Source organism: Entelurus aequoreus, linkage group LG07 (genome assembly GCF_033978785.1).
Source record: "Entelurus aequoreus isolate RoL-2023_Sb linkage group LG07, RoL_Eaeq_v1.1, whole genome shotgun sequence".
NCBI lineage: Eukaryota > Metazoa > Chordata > Actinopteri > Syngnathiformes > Syngnathidae > Entelurus > Entelurus aequoreus.
In genome coordinates, this window is record NC_084737.1 from 37,642,661 (window position 1) to 37,664,435 (window position 21,775).

The 21,775-nt window shown below is 39.3% G+C and overlaps 2 protein-coding genes across 3 annotated transcripts in view; both read left to right on the top strand.

The window, feature by feature from the left end:
- The window catches only part of hnf4a (hepatocyte nuclear factor 4, alpha), a 48,125-nt gene extending 27,226 nt beyond the window's left edge, over positions 1-20,899 (top strand). Inside the window, exons 1-10 of one of the 2 annotated variants that reach the window (XM_062053482.1) lie at positions 6,730-6,892; positions 10,176-10,350; positions 10,434-10,528; positions 10,883-10,989; positions 11,072-11,227; positions 11,678-11,765; positions 11,852-12,004; positions 12,092-12,328; positions 19,426-19,548; positions 19,957-20,899. In XM_062053482.1, the coding sequence (XP_061909466.1) occupies positions 6,805-6,892; positions 10,176-10,350; positions 10,434-10,528; positions 10,883-10,989; positions 11,072-11,227; positions 11,678-11,765; positions 11,852-12,004; positions 12,092-12,328; positions 19,426-19,548; positions 19,957-20,099 (1,365 nt within the window). In that variant the 5' untranslated portion in view covers positions 6,730-6,804 and the 3' untranslated portion in view covers positions 20,100-20,899. Of the gene's footprint in view, positions 1-6,729; positions 6,893-10,175; positions 10,351-10,433; positions 10,529-10,882; positions 10,990-11,071; positions 11,228-11,677; positions 11,766-11,851; positions 12,005-12,091; positions 12,329-19,425; positions 19,549-19,956 lie in introns of those variants that run through there. The other variant, XM_062053483.1, reaches the window with a different exon arrangement.
- Positions 7,772-9,900, top strand: LOC133653790 (piggyBac transposable element-derived protein 2-like). The gene is made up of 2 exons (XM_062053484.1): positions 7,772-8,823; positions 8,917-9,900. Exons 1-2 carry the CDS (start codon positions 8,475-8,477, stop codon positions 9,705-9,707), a joined length of 1,140 nt encoding a protein of 379 aa, XP_061909468.1. The 5' UTR covers positions 7,772-8,474; the 3' UTR covers positions 9,708-9,900.
- Positions 20,900-21,775: the final 876 nt, after the last annotated feature.

Consider the following 21,775-nt stretch of genomic DNA (forward strand, 5'->3'; position numbering starts at 1 on the left):
ATAAAATCTTACATAAGCACTTTGAACTTAAGGCACTCGTTGGTACTTTGACTTACAATACTGGACTAAATTAAAGGATTTCTGCACCAGTGGTGACTGCTGGTCTTTCAAGTAGGGGAAGCTCATTTTCAGCTACTTTCTGAACACGAGTACTTTCCCCAATAACTGATCAAAGATTTAAAAAAAGACAGTACATTTTGCAAAGACAGCTTCACTTAAAGCAGTGGTCCCCAACCACCGGGCCACGGCCCGGTACCGGTCCGTGGAAATTACAAAAATATATATATATAAATATATCTTTTTTTTTTTTAATTTGTATTTTTTTTAATTAAATCAACATAAAAAACACAAGGTGTCAATATAGATCAATACAGTCTGCAGGGATACAGATAGAGCACACATGTATGTATTTTTTATGACAAAAAAAATTAAGAAAAATAAAAATAAAAATAAAATAAATGGTAATTGTGTAATTGGAGTATATGGAGTTTTAAAAAGAATACCAATGCACACCAAACCAAACTGAAAACCGAACCATGAATTTTGTTAACCATTCCACCCATAACATGTATGATATTATAAACATGATGTACAGTACAGCTTGTGATTTTTGTGCTTCAACCTTCCACTTTCCGGTTCTCACTATGTTAAGGCAAGTCCTTAGAAACTGAGTTCGTCAAAAAATGTTAAACACCAAATTCACAACATTTACATTGATTTATGTAGTTCTTATTAACCTATAGGGTACTATTTACCAACTACTGCAATGGTATTTTAATATATTGTATTGAAGTAGACCAGCCACAATAAGCTTTAATTGTATTTATAAGCATCACAGTTTATTGCTCAAGTTTCAAAAATAAATACATATATTAAATGTTAAGTGTTCTGTCTTAGAATGTTGAACATTTCAGAAGTGTTAAAACAAAACAAACAGTCATCCAAAACACAGATAGCAAAAAAGATATTTTCGAGCATGTGTGCCATATCTGAAAGCTCCAAACAGTTTGTCAGTTCTTGAATAAGAAAGCTATAACCATGCAAATTATATTTTATAGTCCGCTATATGACTGTTCCTTGAGGAGTTCACAGAAATGTAAGATGGGAGCAGCGATAAAAACCATTTAATGGCAGCGAAGATAAGATTTACTTAACAGTGACTCACGTAAAGCTGATTCGGCCTCCAACCCCCCCTTCCCCTCTCGCTTTGAAATAATCAGCGGACTTCTTGAGCAAATAGAAGCATTGCAGAAGAGCAGATCGAACATGTTGTAAGAGATGACCTCTGAGCACACAAGCAAAACAGTTCGGCCATGTTTTGTGCAGAAGAATCATTACCGCCTTGTGTAAAACTGTCTGATCGTTTTTTTATTTTAGTTGGTGTTTTAGTTTTGCTACTGAAGACAGTGAAGACATACAAGTCTTCACAGCAAAGAGCAATAACTCCATCATCATAGTGCCAGAAATAATTTTCTGTAAGTTTTAAAGATCTCTGTTTGTGATTGGACTACAGGGAGCTTGTCAACATGTAATCATCAAACGCATCATCTCACAATAATGCCTCTGGGAATGTTACAGTGTGTACCGTGCCTTGTAGATGGGAGAAAAATACATTTATGAGTCCTCCGTATAACCCGAGTGCACCGTTAACAAGTTCGCCTACATGAGGTTTACTGCTGGCTGAACTCACGATCGTTGACCTGCTGCTGTGTACTGGCACTTTCTCTTCAAATACACCACTACTGTTTGCTGTGTCACAAACACATCAGGCAAAAAAACAGGCTTTATTAGGGAATTTAAGTGGAACCTTTAGGGGGGAAATGAGAGATTAAGTTACATATGATTTTTTTCTTTTTTCAAGCCGATACCGATAACTTCTTTCTTCTCATGGGTGATACCGAACTTATTCGTGTCTATTTTTTTATTTAGATTGAACTGTAGTTTGTGCACACCTGGAGCTAAAAAAGGCTCACACAAAGCTGAGTTTGAATAACTGTAACTTTAAATGAGAGGAGGCTACGCCGGATAGTCGAACCTCGGATTCAGGAGGAACAGTGTGGTTTTCGTCCTGGTCGTGGAACTGTGGACCAGCTCTATACTCTCGGCAGGGTCCTTGAGGGTGCATGGGAGTTTGCCCAACCAGTCTACATGTGTTTTGTGGACTTGGAGAAGGCATTCGACCGTATACCCCGGGAAGTCCTGTGGAGAGTGCTCAGAGAGTATGGGGTAACGGACTGTCTTATTGTGGCGGTCCGCTCCGTGTATAATCAGTGTCAGAGCTTGGTCCGCATTGCCGGCAGTAAGTCGGACACGTTTCCAGTGAGGGTTGGACTCCGCCAAGGCTGCCCTTTGTCACCGATTCTGTTCATAACCTTTATGGACAGAATTTCTAGGCGCAGTCAGGGCGTTGAGGGTATCTGGTTTGGTGGCTGCAGGATTAAGTCTCTGCTATTTGCAGATGATGTGGTCCTGATGGCTTCATCTGGCCAAGCTCTTCAGCTCTCACTAGATCGGTTCTCAGCCGAGTGTGAAGCGACTGGGATGGGAATCAGCACCTCCAAGTCCGAGTCCATGGTTCTCGCCCGGAAAAGGGTGGAGTGCCATCTCCGGGTTGGGGAGGAGATCTTGCCCCAAGTGGAGGAGTTCAAGTACCTCTGAGTCTTGTTCACGAGTGACGGAAGAGTGGATCGTTAGATCGACAGGCGGATCGGTGCGGCGTCTTCAGTAATGCGGACGCTGTATCGATCCGTTGGGGTGAAGAAGGAGCTGAGCCGGAAGGCAAAGCTCTCGATTTACCGGTCGATCTACGTTCCCATCCTCACCTATGGTCATGAGCTTTGGGTCATGACCGAAAGGACAAGATCACGGGTACAAGCGGCCGAAATGAGTTTCCTCTGCCGGGTGGCAGGGCTCTCCCTTAGAGATAGGGTGAGAAGCTCTGTCATCCGGGAGGAGCTCAAAGTAAAGCCGCTGCTCCTCCACATCGAGAGGAGCCAGATGAGGTGGTTCGGGCATCTGGTCAGGATGCCACCCGAACGCCTCCCTAGGGAGGTGTTTCGGGCACGTCCGACCGGTAGGAGGTCACGGGGAAGACCCAGGACACGTTGGGAAGACTATCTCTCCCGGCTGGCCTGGGAACGCCTCGGGATCCCCCGGGAGGAGCTGGACGAAGTGGCTGGGGAGAGGGAAGTCTGGGCTTCCCTGCTTAGGCTGCTGCCCCCGCGACCCGATCTCGGATAAGCGGAAGAAGATGGATGGATGGATGGATAACTGTAAATGTGTCTTGACAAAAGTCAGTATCCTCAACAATGGTACAATAAAGGGCTGGTCATCCAGCATCGTCCATTTTCATGATAAAATTACAGATGGCTTTATTCATCTCTTGCAATTTTTTTGCACTTTTCAAATGCTGTAGTGATGGGAACGAGGTGATTATTTGGGGCCAGATTCTTTAGCACCTGGCATCTTTGTAGGCTTTTAAAACACTGTCGTGGCAATGCTGGCTTTGCTGGTGGCTGATAAGATTTGATGTTCTCAATGATTTTGTTATTTGCTGAACATTTAGTGCAAATAATACTCGAAATCTTCCTCTAAAACAGTGAAGAGTGATGACATTATCGACGCCATGTCTGTTTACGCTGAGCTCAGGGGAAATGTACAGCACGGCACCTTTTGGACAAAAGGAGTGCTTGATTTGGTCACCCTAACCCACCTACAGCACAGTATGGGTAACCCCAATATATATACAGTATATATATATATTATTTTTATTTTTTTTAAATCGGTTATTGGAACTATTTTGGAATGTTATCAGATGTATCGATACTACATCATAATGACTTATATGTACACTGTATTTTGGCCTGAGGTACATGGTAAAAATAACAGCAAAAACAGAGCAAAAAGCCATCATGTAACAAGAAGTTAGAACTTTGAATTTTGGTGACAACAATATTATTATATTTTCATGGGATCACAATTCATGGTGGTTCACCTGGGTATATCTATCTATTTATTTTATATTAAATGATTATATTTGTTTAAGGTTGACCTGCAACGAGTTTGCAGGTTTTTCTTTTTTTTTGGAAATAGTGGAAAAGCACCCCCAAAAAGACATTTCAAGTACGTTAGATATTAATTTGACTAAAATCCACCAGAGCGAATGCATAAGTCTCAACTTTTTGTTTATGCTCTTAACCACACACATGCTATTAATACTTCCAACATTGCATGGTGAGATATAAATGTGAATTGTTAGAAATATTTTCACAAGAACAAACTTCAAAGACACACTGTAGTCACAACATTTCCATGTTATTTTCTCAGTGATTGCAAATGACATTAATAAATAGAAAGGCCTCAGTTTTGGATTGATTAGATACACCAAGATGCTGAATATCTCTTAACATGCTACACTTCATACCATAGGAGGACATAAGAAGCCAGGATAAGGCCAAAGTTATAAAGCTCTTGAATGTATACAGGGGTGGGCGGATCAACAGTAACGACACCAAGTATAGTATCAGTATATTGTCTAGGGGTGTGGGAAAAAATCGATTCGAATTCGAATCGTGATCCTCACGTTGTGCGATTCAAAATCAATTCTCATTTTTAAAAAAATCTATTTTATTTTATTTATTTATTTGTGTATTTTTTTGTATTTTTATTTTTTAATTTTTAATTGTATTAATTTTTTTATTAATCAATCCAACAAAACAATACACAGCAATACCATAACAATGCAATCCAATTCCAAAACCAAACCCCACCCAGCAACACTCAGAACTGCAATAAACAGAGCAATTGAGAGGAGACACAAACCAAAAGTAGTGAAAAAAAAAAGAATATTATCAACAACAGTATCAATATTAGTTACAATTTCAACATAGCAGTGACTAAAAATCCTTCATTGACATTATCATTAGACATTTATAAAAATTAAAAAAAGAACAATAGTGTCACAGTGGCTTACACTTGCATCACATCTCATAAGCTTGATGACCCACTGTGTCCAATATTTTCACAAAGATAAAATAAGTCATATTTTTGGTTCATTTAATAGTTAAAACAAATTTTCATTATTGCAATCAGTTGATAAAACATTGTCCTTTACAATTATAAAAGCTTTTAACAAAAATCTACTACTCTGCTTGCATGTCAGCAGACTGGGGTAGATCCTGCTGAAATCCTATTTATTGAATGAATAGAGAATCGTTTTGAATCGGGAAAAAAATCGTTTTTGAATCGAGAATCGTGTTGAATTGAAAAAAAAAATCGATTTTGAATCGAATCGTGACCCCAAGAATCGATATTGAATCGAATCGTGGGACACCCAAAGACTCACAGCCCTAATATTGTCCATACTACAGTGATTAGATAGATATTTTCTCATTATTGCAAAATAGTTTTTTGTCGTTTTTGTCATTGATTACAAACTCAGGAAGTCTCTGGATACAGAAGGGCTTTAAGGGGAAAAAACTAACGATTTATATTACACCCAATAGTAGTTTTTGGTTATGTTTAGTTACTTCGCACTATTGACTTTATTTTGCAAAAAATGTTGTATTATAAAGGGAATAAGGAACTAATTTGAATATTTAACTGATATTGATACACCACCATCCTGTGCTCTTGTCTGATTATAACTGTGATCAAAAATGTAATAATTTAATGATCTTGAGAATTTGAAGTATCAGTATTAGCATTGGTATGACAAATACTGCCCCTGTAACTACTCAGTATTGGATTGATACCCAAATGTGTGTCATCGCCCATAACTAATGGTAAGTATCCAAACAACAGAAGAATGAGTGCTTGTTACATTTTAACAAAAGTGTAGATAGAACCATGTCATACTAGAAAGTAACCAGCTCTTTACAGTAAACTAACAAGTTGATTAATATAGTTTTGAGAAAATAAACAACCGCAAATGACGCAATATGTTACAGAATAGCTCAAATAAAGACCCTCTTCTTGGTGGATTCAACTTTCCTATGAAGGAGAGTTTGTAGAAATACTGTAGCTACAACCTAAATCCTCTTCTTTTTTTTTAAAGTAGTTTGTTTTATTAAAATTAGCAAAATTGTAGAGAATAATTCAATCATATCTACTGATTGAGTCAAACTGGAATGTCCATTGTCAATAAGCTATAATCAGTCAGGTGACAAAATAACAGTAACTCAGGTGTTCTTTCTCCTGTTTTGTTCTAACTCATATGTGTTGTATGTTTTAAAACAGCAATTAGGTCCAATATTAGTTATTCCCTCAGTTAATTTTGTGAGCATTGGCTGAGATATAGCAGCAGAGTTGCTCTGAATATGAAGGACTAATATGACTCTGTGTGCATGTGATATTTGCATGCTGGAGAAAGCCTTGTTGGGTTATAAAATAATGTACAACATGATTTGGCACTGGCTTAACTCTTCCAAAGTAGAACTGTTTAACCATTAAAGAGAGGATGGAAGATATCAAAGTTGTGCTATCTCTACAGAGAGAAAAAAAACAGTGATTCACCACTGAAGAGGTTAGTTAACCATCAACCAGAGACACGCCACCTCTTCTCTGGTTAGCGGCACGAGGGAAGGAGGCCAATTCACGTCAGGCTCCTGCGAGGTCTCCATCAATTCAGGGAGCTACCTCATGTCTGGGTGGAGCCAGGCTGCAAAAAAGAGGGAGGGGGTCACTGGAGGTGTGCTGGGGTGTGAGAAGAAGAAAGAGGGTGGGGGCCACAGTAGCTTCTTGGACAAGTCTTTCTGTCACACTGTCAGGTAGTGGTGAATTTGTTTGTCCAAAGCGCAGGCAGAGATGGACATGGCAGACTACAGCGAGGCTCTGGACCCAGCATACACCACGCTGGAGTTTGAAAACATGCATGTGCTTGCTATGGGTGCAGGTGAGTGCCATATATGCAACTGGGGTGCTGAACTTTGGCATTTCTGCTAGTTTAAAACTTTGGCCAGGGCTGGACAGAAAGAGCCCCCAAGGGGAACGATGATCCTGAGCTGTGGTCCTCTTTTTATCACCTGAGTTTGATACCAACAACTGTGCACTGGGTCCACTTTAACATGTACCAGCTTGTGGCTTGTCATCCTGTTAGGTTGATTTCACCGGTTTAATTTTCACTATGCGTTTGACTGACTTTTAGTAGAATGGTCATTCCGCTCCTGTTACACAGACAGTCTGTTACCACACTGTCCATAATCATTAAAACATGTTTTTTAATACATCAAGCGTTTGAACATGCATTTTCCCATGACGCCTGCCTGTAAAGCCTGATTATAAAATTCCCACTGAGAACACAAAAAGAAGTCAGAAATCTCTCTGCTGAGTCATTGTTCATGTCAGAGCTGTGTGTTTTAATCAGTAGATGTGTCATGGTATACTGTGATTGATTGAGCCAGTCTGGGGACTTGCAGGAAAACTGTCTCCACTGATCTGCCTTCAGAGATTGAATCAAATCTACATCAATTATGCTCTGTTGACTCTGTCTAAGCTACTCAAGGAGTTCAACAATCCCCATAAACAATTATGAGTGATGGTTTCATCAACCATTGACGACACTGATCATTGTGTTTGCTGAAGTCGTTCACACCTTCTTATACTAAGCTTAACCCTGTAACACCCCTTGTTGTAAAATTACAACGTTACCTTTAACCATCCTAAAAAACAATCTGTTATACTGTATATATTTATTTATTTTTTTACCACATTTACATAGTCATTGGGTCCTATTGTTCAGTCTCACAAGGCTATTGGATCGTAGATTTGTTTATAAGTCACGCCTTCTGGCCATGAACTCACACAATCTCTCAAGGTTTCCTTCGAACAATATATATTTGGAATAAAATACAATATCTATCTGGAATAGAAAACTATGAATGGATTCATCAGATTCAAGTAAGTAAAATGTATTTTATATTTTTTGGGGTTTTTATTACAATGTCTAGAGCATGTACATATGTAGTTATTGTGGAACAGATGCATCAAATTTCATTTATAGCTTGTTATATAATTGTTGCAATTATACAACACTGGGTGATTGTGGTAATCAAAATAGCTGGCTTGTTGCAGTGGGCTCAAACAGGTTGTATTCCCTCCACTACATCACTTCCTGAAGTATTTTCTCTATAGATGGATAGTATACATTCTACCCTTGTGTTGTGTTCTGGTCAAATTTGACTGATTTAAAAGTTTTATCTCTAAAAAATGTAGTTAATTGATCAGCCTGACCTAAAATTCCATGACTTGGTCCACAAAGAGGATATCAACAGACAATTCAGTTCTGGGGAAAATAATGTTCCTGAATGCGTGGATGTAATGGCGGTATGCGTGTTTTGCTTTTATTATGATAATTAGAGCCATTAATCCATTTACATTTGCATTGATGGAATTTGGACACTTTTGTCCAAAGCGACTTACCAGGCAGACACTATTTTTTACCCTGAGCACTTGGTTCACCACCTGTTGCTGATGTGATGCCACGCAACAGATTCCAATTCCTGTTGACGTCATTGCATTTTGTAAACAACATGACAGTATCTGAGACGGAAAAGAAAGACAAACTATGGAAACTCAGACTCTGGCTTGATTCATTCAGAGAGAAATACCTGCAGGTGGCACCAGAAGAGCACAACTCTGTGGATGAGATGATGATTCCTTTCAAGGGGAAATTCAGCAGCATCAAGCAATATATGCGAGGGAAGCCAAACCCATGGGGATTGAAAATGTGGGTGAGAACTGGAATCTCTGGCATGATGTATGACGTTGATGTCTACCAAGGCAGTGTCGACGGAATACGAGCCAAATCTGAACTTCGATTGTCAGGTGAGGTTGTGATGAAACTTGCTTCCACACTTCCACAAGGTCAAAACTACAAACTTTATGCAGACAACTACTTCACCTGTGTTCCATTATTAGTGAAGCTTCTTGATCGGGGAATTCATTACGTGGGAACAGCCAGGCAGGTGCGCCTACTCAACTGCAACATTGAAGACGAGAAGAGCTTGAAGAAAAAGGGGAGAGGAAGCTATGACGTCAGAGTGGAGAGGAATCAGAACATCTGTGCTGTCAAATGGTATGACAGCAGGGCCGACACATTTGTGTCATCCTTTGCTGGACCTGAACCTGTGCAGAAGATTAAACGCTGGGACAAAGCCAACAGAACCTATATTGAAGTTGAGAGGCCTTACATTGTTGGTGCCTACAACAAGTACATGGGAGGTGTGGGATTGTTGGACTCAGCCAAATACAAGTTCCCCATCAAATCCCGTCGCTGGTACATGTACATATTCTGGCACGCCATCATCCTCGCTGTGGTCAATGCCTGGCTGCTCTACAAGCGGGACTGTGAAGCGCTCAAGGTGTCTAGCAAAGTGACAATGAACAAGAGACCGTTTCAGGCACAGCTAGCATCCTCTCTCATCCTGGTAAACGCAACACTTGAAACTCCAAAGAGAGGACGGCCATCTTCAGGCAAAGGGAGCCCGGCAACACAGACAGTGACATCAGGAAGCCCTCTGAATGCTCAGAAGAGGCCATTCAAGAGATGTGCACACCTCCCATTGGATGTACACAAGGATCTAGTTGCCCATTTCCCAAGGAAGACAGGGAGAGGACGCTGCAGACACTGCAATACAGGATACACCAACACACAATGCAGAAAGTGTTATGTTCGGCTTTGTTTTACAGATGACAGGGACTGTTTTTAGGGCTTTCACCACCAATGAAAGTCTTTTCAAGCCTTGCATGTCATGAAAAGAAAAAAAGAGGGGGGGAAAGCATTTTTTAAGAGTTTTATCTTGTTTCATATTTTTTATATTTGTAATAAATGACTACATAAAAATTTGACTAATGTGTGGTTATTATTAATGGTATATACCCTTATGGAGCTAAGTAAGCAATCAACCCTGCAAATGAACCCTTAGTTGTTCAGACAACGTGAGTACAAATACAGAAATTCTGCTCCCTTCAAAGCCCAATATTACAATATTTCTCTAAAAACATACATAAACATTAATTTTTTTTAAACTCTTCAATTTCTGCATCAAATGCATCCTACAACAACATCTGAAAGGTCAAATATATATTTTTTTAGGTTTTTCTATATTTGGGTCTTACAGGTTAACCTTGAATGGGGCACACTGCACAATTCTCATGTCTCCTTTCCTCCCTCTCAGACTCGTCACCAGCTGAGAGCACCAACATGAGCTCCACCGGCCACTTAACGGCAGGCAGCCTGTGTGCCATATGTGGAGACAGAGCCACCGGCAAGCACTACGGCGCATCCAGCTGTGACGGCTGCAAAGGCTTCTTCAGGCGCAGCGTCCGCAAAAACCACATGTACTCGTGCAGGTGGGATTCAAATGCAGCCTCGTAAGTGTCAAGTGTCTTTTACGACTGAATGACAGCACACATGCATTTGTCTCACTTTGCAGGTTCAATAGACAATGTATTGTGGATAAAGACAAGAGAAATCAATGCAGATACTGCAGACTCAAGAAGTGCTTCAGGGCTGGCATGAAGAAAGAAGGTACGAGACGTGAATCTTGTCAAAGCAAATGAAATCAGCATGCACGTTTTCTGGGAAACTGTTGGTTGAAAAAGATGTAAAATAAATTGACACCACACAGCTTGGGTGTGTTGCAACACCCAGAAGAGTAATACTTTGTTAATGATCACTCCACGGGGCGATGAAGTCTCTGGCCAGCTTATGCTGAGCAAACATCTCTGAGCAATAATAGCCATATACTGATAATCATAACAGCCTTGGAAGTCTTATTTTTCTTTGCGAATGACTGAGTGGGCTCTCTTAAGAGATCTGCAAAATGTATACTACCGATTCGGTAGCATTCATCATGCATGTAACATGTATGAATGTGTGCAGCCGTGCAGAACGAAAGAGACAGAATCAGCACCAGGAGATCCAGCTATGAAGACAGCAGTTTACCGTCCATCAATGCACTCATTCAGGCAGATGTCTTGTCAAGACAGGTACATTGATTCTTATCAGCTGCCATTAATGAGCACCTGTTATAAACTATGCAACATGCTGATTTAACCCTGCCTCATTTAGATCACCTCCCCTGCTCCTATCCTGAACGGCGACATTCGGACCAAAAAGATCGCCACCATCACAGATGTGTGCGAGTCCATGAAACAGCAGCTTCTGGTGCTAGTGGAGTGGGCCAAATACATTCCGGCCTTCTGTGACCTGCCCCTAGATGACCAGGTAAAACTCAGACACAGTGTACATAGTTGTATAGACACTCTGGTCACTCATCAACCAGCCAACTGCTTGGACAACATCCATCCAGAGCCGTGCAGTCAAAGTATATAGATGAGCGCCTAAATAAGTTCCCTTGAAGCAAGCAGCGGAAGAAATGAAGCTAAATGATTAAAACTGTGAATGAGGGCTAAAGGTTTTTCATCACCCATCTCCCTAAGCCTTCAATGTTGAGTGGTTAATGTATTTTAATCCTGAGTTAGAATATGATGAGCTTGTTTTAAAGTTATATCCCTCCCTGAAAAAAAGTGCTGAATCATTAACAGTGTGATCACCAGCTCTTGGTAACTGATTTGCTGATGCTGTATTAGGCAGGGGTTTGTCTTGCTCTCAGCCGAAAAAACATATATAGTTATAAAATACTTTTTAAAAAATAGTTCCATTACTGTGTTTCAGGTGGCATTGCTTCGAGCTCATGCTGGAGAGCATCTGTTGCTTGGTGCTGCAAAACGGTCGATGCTATATAAAGATATTCTCCTATTGGGTAAAACAGACACTTCTATCAGCAATGCATCTAGATACTGGTGCCTATGAGTCTAATCATTTCAGTAAGAGCTGTTTCTTTTGCAGGAAATGACCACATCATTCCCAGGAACTGTCCAGAACTAGAGGTGGGCCGGGTAGCTGTGAGAATCCTGGACGAGCTGGTGCTTCCCTTTCAGGAACTTCAAATAGATGACAGTGAATATGCCTGCTTGAAAGCCATAGTTTTCTTTGACCCAGGTATTTATAAACTAAACGGATAAGAAGGCTAAGAAAAGCCCTAACTGAAAAGTAGTTAAAAATGACAATGCTTCTATTGGTCCACAGATGCAAAGGGTCTGAGTGACCCGGGGAAGATCAAACGGATGCGGTACCAGGTTCAGGTCAGCCTGGAGGACTACATCAACGACCGACAATACGACTCCCGCGGACGTTTCGGGGAGTTGCTCTTATTGCTGCCGACCTTACAGAGCATCACCTGGCAAATGATTGAACAAATTCAATTTGTCAAACTTTTTGGCATGGCCAAGATTGACAATCTTCTCCAGGAAATGCTTCTCGGAGGTGAGTCCTGTCGGATTAGGTACCGTATAACAAACATTGAACATAACAGCTGAATAATAGAGCTAAGTGTTATGTTATGATTTCACAAATCAGTACTGGCTGGTTCATTTTCATTTGAAGATTTCAAAATCATCACACTCTGAATTGTCCTAGTGTCACTGCTCCTGGCTCTGCTTTTTGTTGGAGATGTCCCAGTAAAACACACTGGTGAGCTAATAGGCCTCACCAGTATGTTCAAAATCTTCTTGACACAATTAAATATTCTAAAGGCCTGATTTACTAAATGTTTGCTTGTACTAAACCCTGTGCAAACTTGATAGCACACGCAAAGCTGATCTACTAAATGTGTGGAAAGTGGATTGCTTCCGTTAAAGGGGAACTGCACTTTTTTGGAATTTTGCCTAACATTTACAATCCTTATGAGAGACAAGAAGACAAAAGTTTTTTGTTTTTTTTTCCGCTTTCTAACATATACAAATCAGCTCGTTCTAGGTGGCTAGCAATGCAACTAATGGGAGCAATCAATTCTACCGCTAAATCACTTTCAAAATGCTTTCAAAAACCGCCAACAATACTTCATTTACGTTCCGTAACCTGTAGCGACATTGTTATTGTGAGATAGGCTGACCATATTCTGAAATCCCAAAAAGAGGACACATATATGCATGTCAAGGCGGGCAGCACGCCAAGGCCGGGACTAGGTGAACATTTGCCAATGATACTCAAACTCGCTTTATAAATAATATATTTATTTAAATAAAGCATTTTTTCTCCTCTGTTGACAGCAGTGTTGGCCCTAGGAATTTTCAAAAGGGGGTCCCACAGTACATTTTTGGGGTCCCATTTTTTTGTAAGCGTTTTGAAAAAAAATTATAAACACATGCATTATCCTGTTATATATCACATTCTATATTGTGTTTTGGAAAAATGTTGTCATAAACGTTATTTAATTCATTAAAAAAAATAAAAAATAAAAAAATAAAAATGTGTATTCAGTTATAAACATTCATTCGCTTTCTTCTTTCCTTCATGGATCTGAACTTTACCGCTGCTGGTAGTTTTTTCTGTTTTTATTTAATAAGTTGTAGGTGTATTTATTTCAGTATAAAAGTGAAAAAAGTGTTTTGCTTCGGTCATGAAATGATGATAATGGTGTGCCAGGGCATACATACATTTTATATTTAACGCTTAAATCTCTGGAGTCTACATCAACTTCAGATCTGTCCCTCGTTTCAAAATGTTTTAGTTTTTTTTATGTTGTTTTTTTGTTTGTTTGTTTTCCACCCTTTTTTGTCGAACAAAACTATGTTTTTAATGGCAAACACACAAAATATGCAAAATCTTCCACCAAAAATATTTTTCAAAGTGGAATATTTGATGTGAAGTAATCGGAACCTTGGATAGGTCAATAATTCATAATAACATTGATTTTGATTCAATGTTATGTTTTGAGCAACGACAGTTTGAAAGAAAAAAAAACAGCTTTGTTTTATTAGTCAACATTGCAATTTTTTCTAAATTACATTTCACCTTTAAGCTTTTTTATTTCACTTTTGTTATGTTTTTGTTTATTTTAATAGTATTTTTAGAATGTGTCGTGGGCCTTTAAAACATTAGCTGTGGGCCACAAATGGCCTCCGGGGCACACTTTTGACACCCCTGCTATAGATAATAAAAAATGAAATCTAATAAATCTATCGATAAAAAGCAGAGCCTGGCGACGCAGTTTGTCATAACTCTCTCGCTCTCTCTGTCTCTGCCCCTCCCTCACAAATGCTGCTGCGTGTGCACACCTTCACAATGTGTTTTGTTTTTAACCCCTTCTTAACCCTGAACATACATTAAAAATACACGCAACCCTCACTCAAAATGCCGGACATTGAAGGCATTTAAGAAACTCCGCCCGGACAGCCGGACAGCCCCGCAAAAGAGGACATGTCCGGGGAAAAGAGGACGTATGGTCAGTCTATTGTGAGAGCAAACACAGAGGAACTCCTTTTCTATGGTAGTAACACATCAGCGTGCTACGGTATTAGCCGTTAAAGCTTGCTACGGAAAAAGATAAGCTCACTTCTACGCCAACACGAATTGTGTTTGAGTTTGTAATGCACAATACAATGCGATAAGACACCAATCTGTACTGACTGCAAAACATGAACAATCATATTACAGTATCTGTAAAGTATTAGCCCACATTTCATGTTTTGTTTGTACACAGCTAGCTCGACAGTCTATGTACTGTAGTGTACAGTGATGTGCTGCATGTGTAATATTCAATATTAAAATGACTCACTCGATGGACAGTTGTTCGTTTGGTCAAGCTGGCCGAGGGCGTTTTCAGTTGATTTGATCTGCTCCAACGTTTCATCCTCTTCTTTGTGCTCGCTTCTATAAGCAGCAGTTCATCCTCCGTTTGTATATTCAGCTTAGAAAAGATAAGGTAGTGAATTCTTGTTTGTCCAAAAATAGTCATTTTTCTTGTTTGTTACGAAGTCTGCCAATATTAGAACACACACAAGTATCTTGTATCCGAAAGTAGGAACACACATTTGCTGCCAGAAGTTGGAAGTGCGCTGCTATGGAAACGGAAATAAATGCGCCAGGGAAGTAAAATAACCAAAATACGGTAAATATTTTACATGTTACATATTTTTATGATCATGTCTGTTATTACATTATATATAAACTTGCCGTGTGTATAAAACGTTGCTGGAGGGTTTTGAAATAGTTTTAGAGGGCTTTGAAGACTACACGGTGGCTCCCATTGGCCGCATTTTGAAAGCGTTTTTTATCATCTTTAAATTCCGCACCCCCAAAAAAAGACATATTTCTTTTTGTTTCTCATAATTATTGTGAACAATAGGCAAAATTCCAAAAAAGTGCAGTACCCCTTCACGTGAGCAGAATAAGGCATGCAATCCATTTTGCGTCTCTGTCTACATTAAAATGCAGAATATATGCTGATCATCAAAACGCCCACAATATCGGGAGGAGAAAAATGCAATACATTGCACACGCAATGTGATTTATTAACACTCATTACCGTTTTGCGAGCACTATTTAGCGTTTAATTTAGCACCTCTGAAAAGTATGTGCAAACTGACACTAGGATGTGAGAAAGAATCGGTGCTTGCGCTGCTAAGGCGGACGATTGACAGAGGATTCTCTGTTTATCGTGTAAATGGTAAATGGGTTATACTTGTATAGCGCTTTTCTACCTTTTTTTTTTTAAGGAACTCAAAGCGCTTTGACACTATTTCCACATTCACACACTGATTGCGGGAGCTGCCATGCAAGGCGCTAACCAGGACCCATCAGGAGCAAGGGTGAAGTGTCTTGATCAAGGACACAACGGACGTGACTAGGATAGTAGAAGGTGGGGATTGAACCAGGAACCCTCAGGTTGCTGGCACAACCACTCTTTTTTGATGGTCTGTCAAAACAACATACTTTTATAAGTTCATGGCTGCATGGTGGTGACTCAAGGGGCAGATTAAAACTAATTTGTTTTGGTGTCTACTGGCGTTTTTTTAATGCTGTTCGGTTTTTTTAAATTATCCATCGTCCATCCATTTTCTACCGCTTGTCCCTATGCTGGAGCCTATCTCTGCTGCATTCAGGCGGAAGGCGGCGTACACCCTGTACAAGTCGCCACTTCATCACAGGGCCAACACAGATAGACAGACAACATTCACACTCACATTCACACACTAGGGCCAATTTAGTGTTGCCAATCAACCTATCCCCAGGTGCATGTCTTTGGAGGTGGGAGGAAGCCGGAGTACCCGGAGGAAACCCACGCAGGCACGGGGAGAACATGCACACTCCACACAGAAAGACCCCGAGCCCGGAAATCGAACCCAGGACCTTTGTATTCTGAGGCACACACACTAACCCCATGTTTCACCTTGCTGCCTTTAAAAAATGTTTAATACATATTATTAACTTATCTCCAATATGAAAACAACTTATTGAAGTATGCATATTTTGCACCTTGAGCACAACTCTCCCAGGAGCACACTGTGCTGAAAAAAACGGAAAAAAAAGTGAGTTCCGTTGTAGATGCATTTTGGACTGTCTTAAATGCCCATAAAAAGTGGTAGATGTCTCCTGCATGTTTGAAAACATAGCAAACGCCAGCGGTAGGAGTCCAGAGCATGATCAAATGAATGTAGTGTAAATGATCGATTGTCTCCGTAGTGATGCCCAGATATACCAAATATATATTTTAGAACAGTGGTTCTTAACCTTGTTGGAGGTACGGAACCCCACCAGTTTCATATGCGCATTCACCGAACCCTTCTTTAGTGAAAAATAAAATGTTTCATTTTTTTTGTTCAAATTCAAGACAAAGTTATGTTTTTTTACTAGTGCATAAAATGAACCGTGCAAGAACATCACATTGTTCAAAGAACAAAACCAACACAGTGCATGAACTCACAACAAATTACACACTTGCAAATCAGATGGAAAATTAGAGGGAACATTGTTTGGGGGTAGCCATAATACTTAGACTTCCTTTTTATTGTCATTCAAATGTTAACTTTACAGTACAGATACGTCGATAGGGAGAAGTTTTTATTCACACGATTGATTGATTGAATGAAACTTGTATTAGTAGATTGCACAGTACAGTACATATTCCGTACAATTGACCACTAAATGTTAACCCCCGAATAAGTTTTTCAACTTGTTTGATTAAGTCGGGGTCCACGTTAATCAATTCATGAGTCTGGTGTGTCTTGACCGCTGCGGCGGAGGCTCTGCCGAACCCCTGAGGCCGACTCATCGAACCCCTAGGGTTCGATCGAACCCAGGTTAAGAACCACTGTTTTAGAACACTAAGGGCCTGATCTTCTAAGAACCAAATACCACTCGTTAAACAGCATGTACAATCCCTAAAATTGTGTGTAATATTTGTGGGTGTATTGTGTGTGATCTACAAAGAGTGTGTGTACAATTGATAACAAGTGGTGCAGATCGCTCTATTATAAAAGGAGGTTGTTGCATTAATTACAGGCATTATTTGCCCACAGAAATATTTCCCTGCACATTCATGTTATCATGCTTGTACCTGTGGGATTTTGCAGTGTTGAACAAGCAGCATCTACAATCTGTAATACCCTTTCTGCAATATAAAATCACAATCTAGACAACAACAAAATATTTTTAGAATGCTGACGATGCGCTTTGCGGCATAGCGGTAGACCATCACAACACTGCAGTCAATTCATGCGTCTAGAATAATCCAAATGCCAAAAAATGCATGTTGAACAACGTTTTTTTCGTATAGGAGATATATTAAAATAATGTATTTCGTTAATGAAAAATCAAATGCCATTAAAAAAATTTAAAAAAACACCAGAATGCTTCAATTGAATTTGTTATAATCGGCCCGTTTCCAGCAGGCACAAGGCATCAAAAAAACAAAGATGAGAACTTGTTGAATTAGGTCCTGATGTTGGGCAACTCAAACTTAATGTTGGAACAACACGGTTTTTGCTGACGTTTATTCAATGTCAGGGTTATAACCCAACCTACAATGTGCACCCAACGTTACATATCCACGCTGTCTCGATTTACAAATACAACTATAATGCAACCTTGTTTTGAAGTCAGTTTTAAAGGACATGTATGTTTAATCAATTATATATCAATGTCTTGTGCCTGCTGGATTAAGTCAACCAGCAGCAATACATTTATGAACTGATATTGCTGAAAAGACAATGCCTAATATTTTTATTTTTAACAGTCTATATATCTTGACAAGCATACATAGGACAGAGCTGCAACGCGATCAACTCTTTTCTCGCAGCTATTTCTGCATAACGGCCAGTTTTACATCATTTCTAGACATACTAAAATATAGACACAAAACAGCCACATAAGAACAGTTTCAGTCTTGATAAATTACACTGCCTGTGCTAAATAAATACATTTGCATTTTCTCCTCCCACTAGCCTATTGTGGCTGTTCTGATGATCAGCATATATTCTGCATATTCATTAAGACACACACATTAAATGGGATGCACTCTCTATTTTGCACACTTAATTCTCTGCTCACAAGTTTAGTAGATCAGCTTTGCAAGTGCTACCAAGCTTGCATGTGTTTAAATACACGCTAACCTTAGGCTCATAGTCTACAGCTCAGTGTATACTGTACCTGATATAATACAACAAAACCTGCTCATGAGACCTTGTGGTTAGAGTGTCCGCCCTGAGACTGGAAGGTCGTGAGTTCAAACCCCGGCCGAGTCATACCAAAGACTATAAAAATGGGACCCTTTGCCTCCCTGCTTGGCACTCAGCATCAAGGGTTGAAATTGGGGGTTAAATCACCAAATGTTTCCCAAGCGCGGCCACCGCTGCTGCTCACTGCTCCCCTAACCTCCCAGGGGGTGAACATGGGGATGGGTCAATTGCAGACAATAATATGACTATCTTTGGGACTTTAACTTTAACTTTATATTGCACTTCTTTTAAAATGCCATTAAGCAACCAAGAAAGGAAAAAAAATAATGTACTTAATAGGGGGGTCTTAGAATAGTCAACGCTTAGATTTGAAAGCCTCTGATTCGACTATTAACCTTGCAGTCAAATCGTCGGACATTAAACAAGACACTGACATTGAATCCTCTAAATCTCTACTCTATTTGTTCATTTGAGTGTTTTATTCATTTTCTTTGAAGTGGAAAAGACACCAATTCTGATTATTTGTGGGAACCCCCATATGCTGTGCGCTTAAATAAAAAATCAACATAAGAAAGTTTTGCCCATTGTCAACTGTATACAAAATATAACGAATCGGATTTGACTATGTAAATCCTTTATCAAAGTCAGCCTTAGTATTTCAATTATACAGTAGATTTCACTGAGTTGATGGTATAAAAACTTAACTCAGCAAAGGTGTAATGTTATGAAGAGATTTTAACGCATTAATGTTTCATATTAAGCTCCCGGAGTCAATATGGAACTTGAAAAAACAAAAACACAAAAAACAATATGGAACTCAAAGCTTAGCATTTGTCGACAGACACACTTGTGTTAATTCATAGAAAGTATGCTAAAATCCAGAAATTGTGTTTTGTCTTATAGGTTCTGCCAATGAAGCTCCACATGCACCTCATTCTCTTCACCCTCATCTTGTTCAGGAGCATCTCAGTAGCAACGTCATTGTCACAAGCAACATGCCAACGCCCATCCATAATGGACAAATTTGTACGTACAAAAAAAACCAGGCGCACAAAATGTGCTGAATGTTGAGAACATTTTACATTGGGGTGGTTTGAGACATTGATATAGAGTGAGTTTGATTTTTATCCAAATGGACGAGAAATGTTTTGCGCCCAGCTCAATGCGCAGCCAAGTTATGTAGCTTAAAGGGCTTGTGGCAGAATAATCCTTCAAATTCTTCATACAAACTAATCTGGTTTACTTGGTCAAACAAAACTACTGTTATTCTTTCTTAACGTGTTTAATGCTCTGAGAAATTTCACAAAAGTGCTTGTTCTTTATCTGAAAATAATGTTGTGCCATGATATGTTTCACCACAGGAGGGCAAATATAGACCCATTTATGCTGCAAGCATGGCTAACTCGCCCCTTTGTTTTGTGTTCTACTTTTCAGCCACTCCGGAAACTCCAATACCATCCCCACCTACAGCCTCTAGCTCAGAACATTATAAAATAGCCCAAGGGGTCATAGCCACCGTGCCTAAACAGCAAACCTCTATTCCTCAACCGACCATTACCAAGCAAGAAGCCATCTAACAGCCCTGCTCGCCGCTTGGAGTCTTTATTCGTTCAGTTTTTATACTGTTAGACAAGGGTCTTGATTTGTAACTTTCCGAGGCTTAAAGCTGTCAACTTGACATAAACAAAGTATCTAACTGCCTTGAAAGTAATTACAATATTGTCCCTTGCTGTTTCTAGTTTCTAGTCTACTGGGATCCACTTTATACATGCAGTTTAATGCTACAGAAAAAAAAAGTATCAACGCTATTTATCGTTCTGTATGATTGGCATTTAGAACATGGTTGTGTACAGTATATAGATTTTTGAAAGGCTTACATCGCTTTCATTTGCATGGACTCAGTGTGTGCAGAAAAGCTTAAGCTTGACACGGCGATGAAGTCATGTCAGTATTTTATGAATGTTACAGGGCTTTGCATTCTGTCTGGTGTTGTGTGTCTTTACATTTCATGTCCACGAGTGATGTAATTGTGTGGAGTCACATTGCATTTTATCAAAGCTTACGGAAAAAAAACACATGTTAAAAACCGCTTATCTTGTTATGCTAGATCTGTGTAACAAAACTCAAATATATGTTTGTTTTATATGCTAAAAATAAGTCCTGCTTTTAAAAATATTTTTTATGAAGCAGGAACACTGAGGATGTTCCCCAGGAACATGTGGGTTTTTGTTTTTTTAAAGAAAATTGTATATTTTTGTTTAGTACTTTTAAGTCATGTTTTAACTGATAATAAATTGTGCCTTGTAACCTGTGCTGCCTTACAACCATGCAATGTGTTGCCATACAATGTGAAGATGAACTAATAAATCAAGGTCTATTTTTACATTGCATTTCTTGCGGTTATATGTACAGTCGTACCTCAACTTAAGAGTGACCCAACTTAAGAGTGAATAAGAGCTGTCTCTCTGCTAATTGTTATGCTTTAGATTGCAAGCAAAAAAAAATCGTTTTATAAGCACTCCCGCAATTAGTTTAACCAATGTTACAAAAAACCCCGTACGATCCGCCCAAAAAATCTGGTCTTACTTGTTAGCATTAGCTTATAGCTAGGAATCGACATACTTTTGTTTTCCAACCATGGTAAGGAAGAAAGTAAGTGTGAAGAACAGTTCTGAGAAGAGGGAGCGGATGATAGTCATTGAATTAAAAAAATAAATAATCAAAACATGATTGAGCGTGTCGCAATTTGAGCATTATACCCAAGCAGAATGTTGAAATAGTATCTAAAAGGCGGATATTTATCGATGAAAATATGGAGAAACTGCTGATGGTGTGTTTGATGGAGAAGCAGCTGGAGGGAGATACCGTAGAAGTCCACTCTCCATGATAAATGCTGTACAATATTATTACATTATTTCATAAAACGCCTGCAGTTGTTAGTGATACATTAATTTGTATTATTTTTAAACAATATTTTATTGTCTAAAAGTTTGTTATTCGTTTTATAAGGCATGTTACATATTAAAATTGTGTTTTGTGGGTGGGCATGCACCAATTAAATTGATTTTGATTTATTTGAATGGGAAACATTGATTGGAGATACAAGTGTTTTGAGTTAAGAGCTCCCTTCATAGAACCAATTGAGCTTGTAAATTGAGGTCGTATCTCACATACAATACAAAACATTGCATCTATTTTAAGAATTCTCCACTAAAATAAAAGCAATTGTACTGTGCATTTTCACAAAACATCA

What these genes read in the sequence shown, in the direction of transcription:
- LOC133653790 (XM_062053484.1), top strand. Translation starts at nt 8,475, where the DNA reads ATGCCACGCAACAGATTCCAATTCCTGTTGACGTCATTGCATTTTGTA. An exon ending in ATCTGAACTTCGATTGTCAG is followed by an intron (nt 8,824 to 8,916) that starts GTGAGGTTGTGA and finishes TTCCATTATTAG; the next exon opens with TGAAGCTTCTTGATCGGGGA.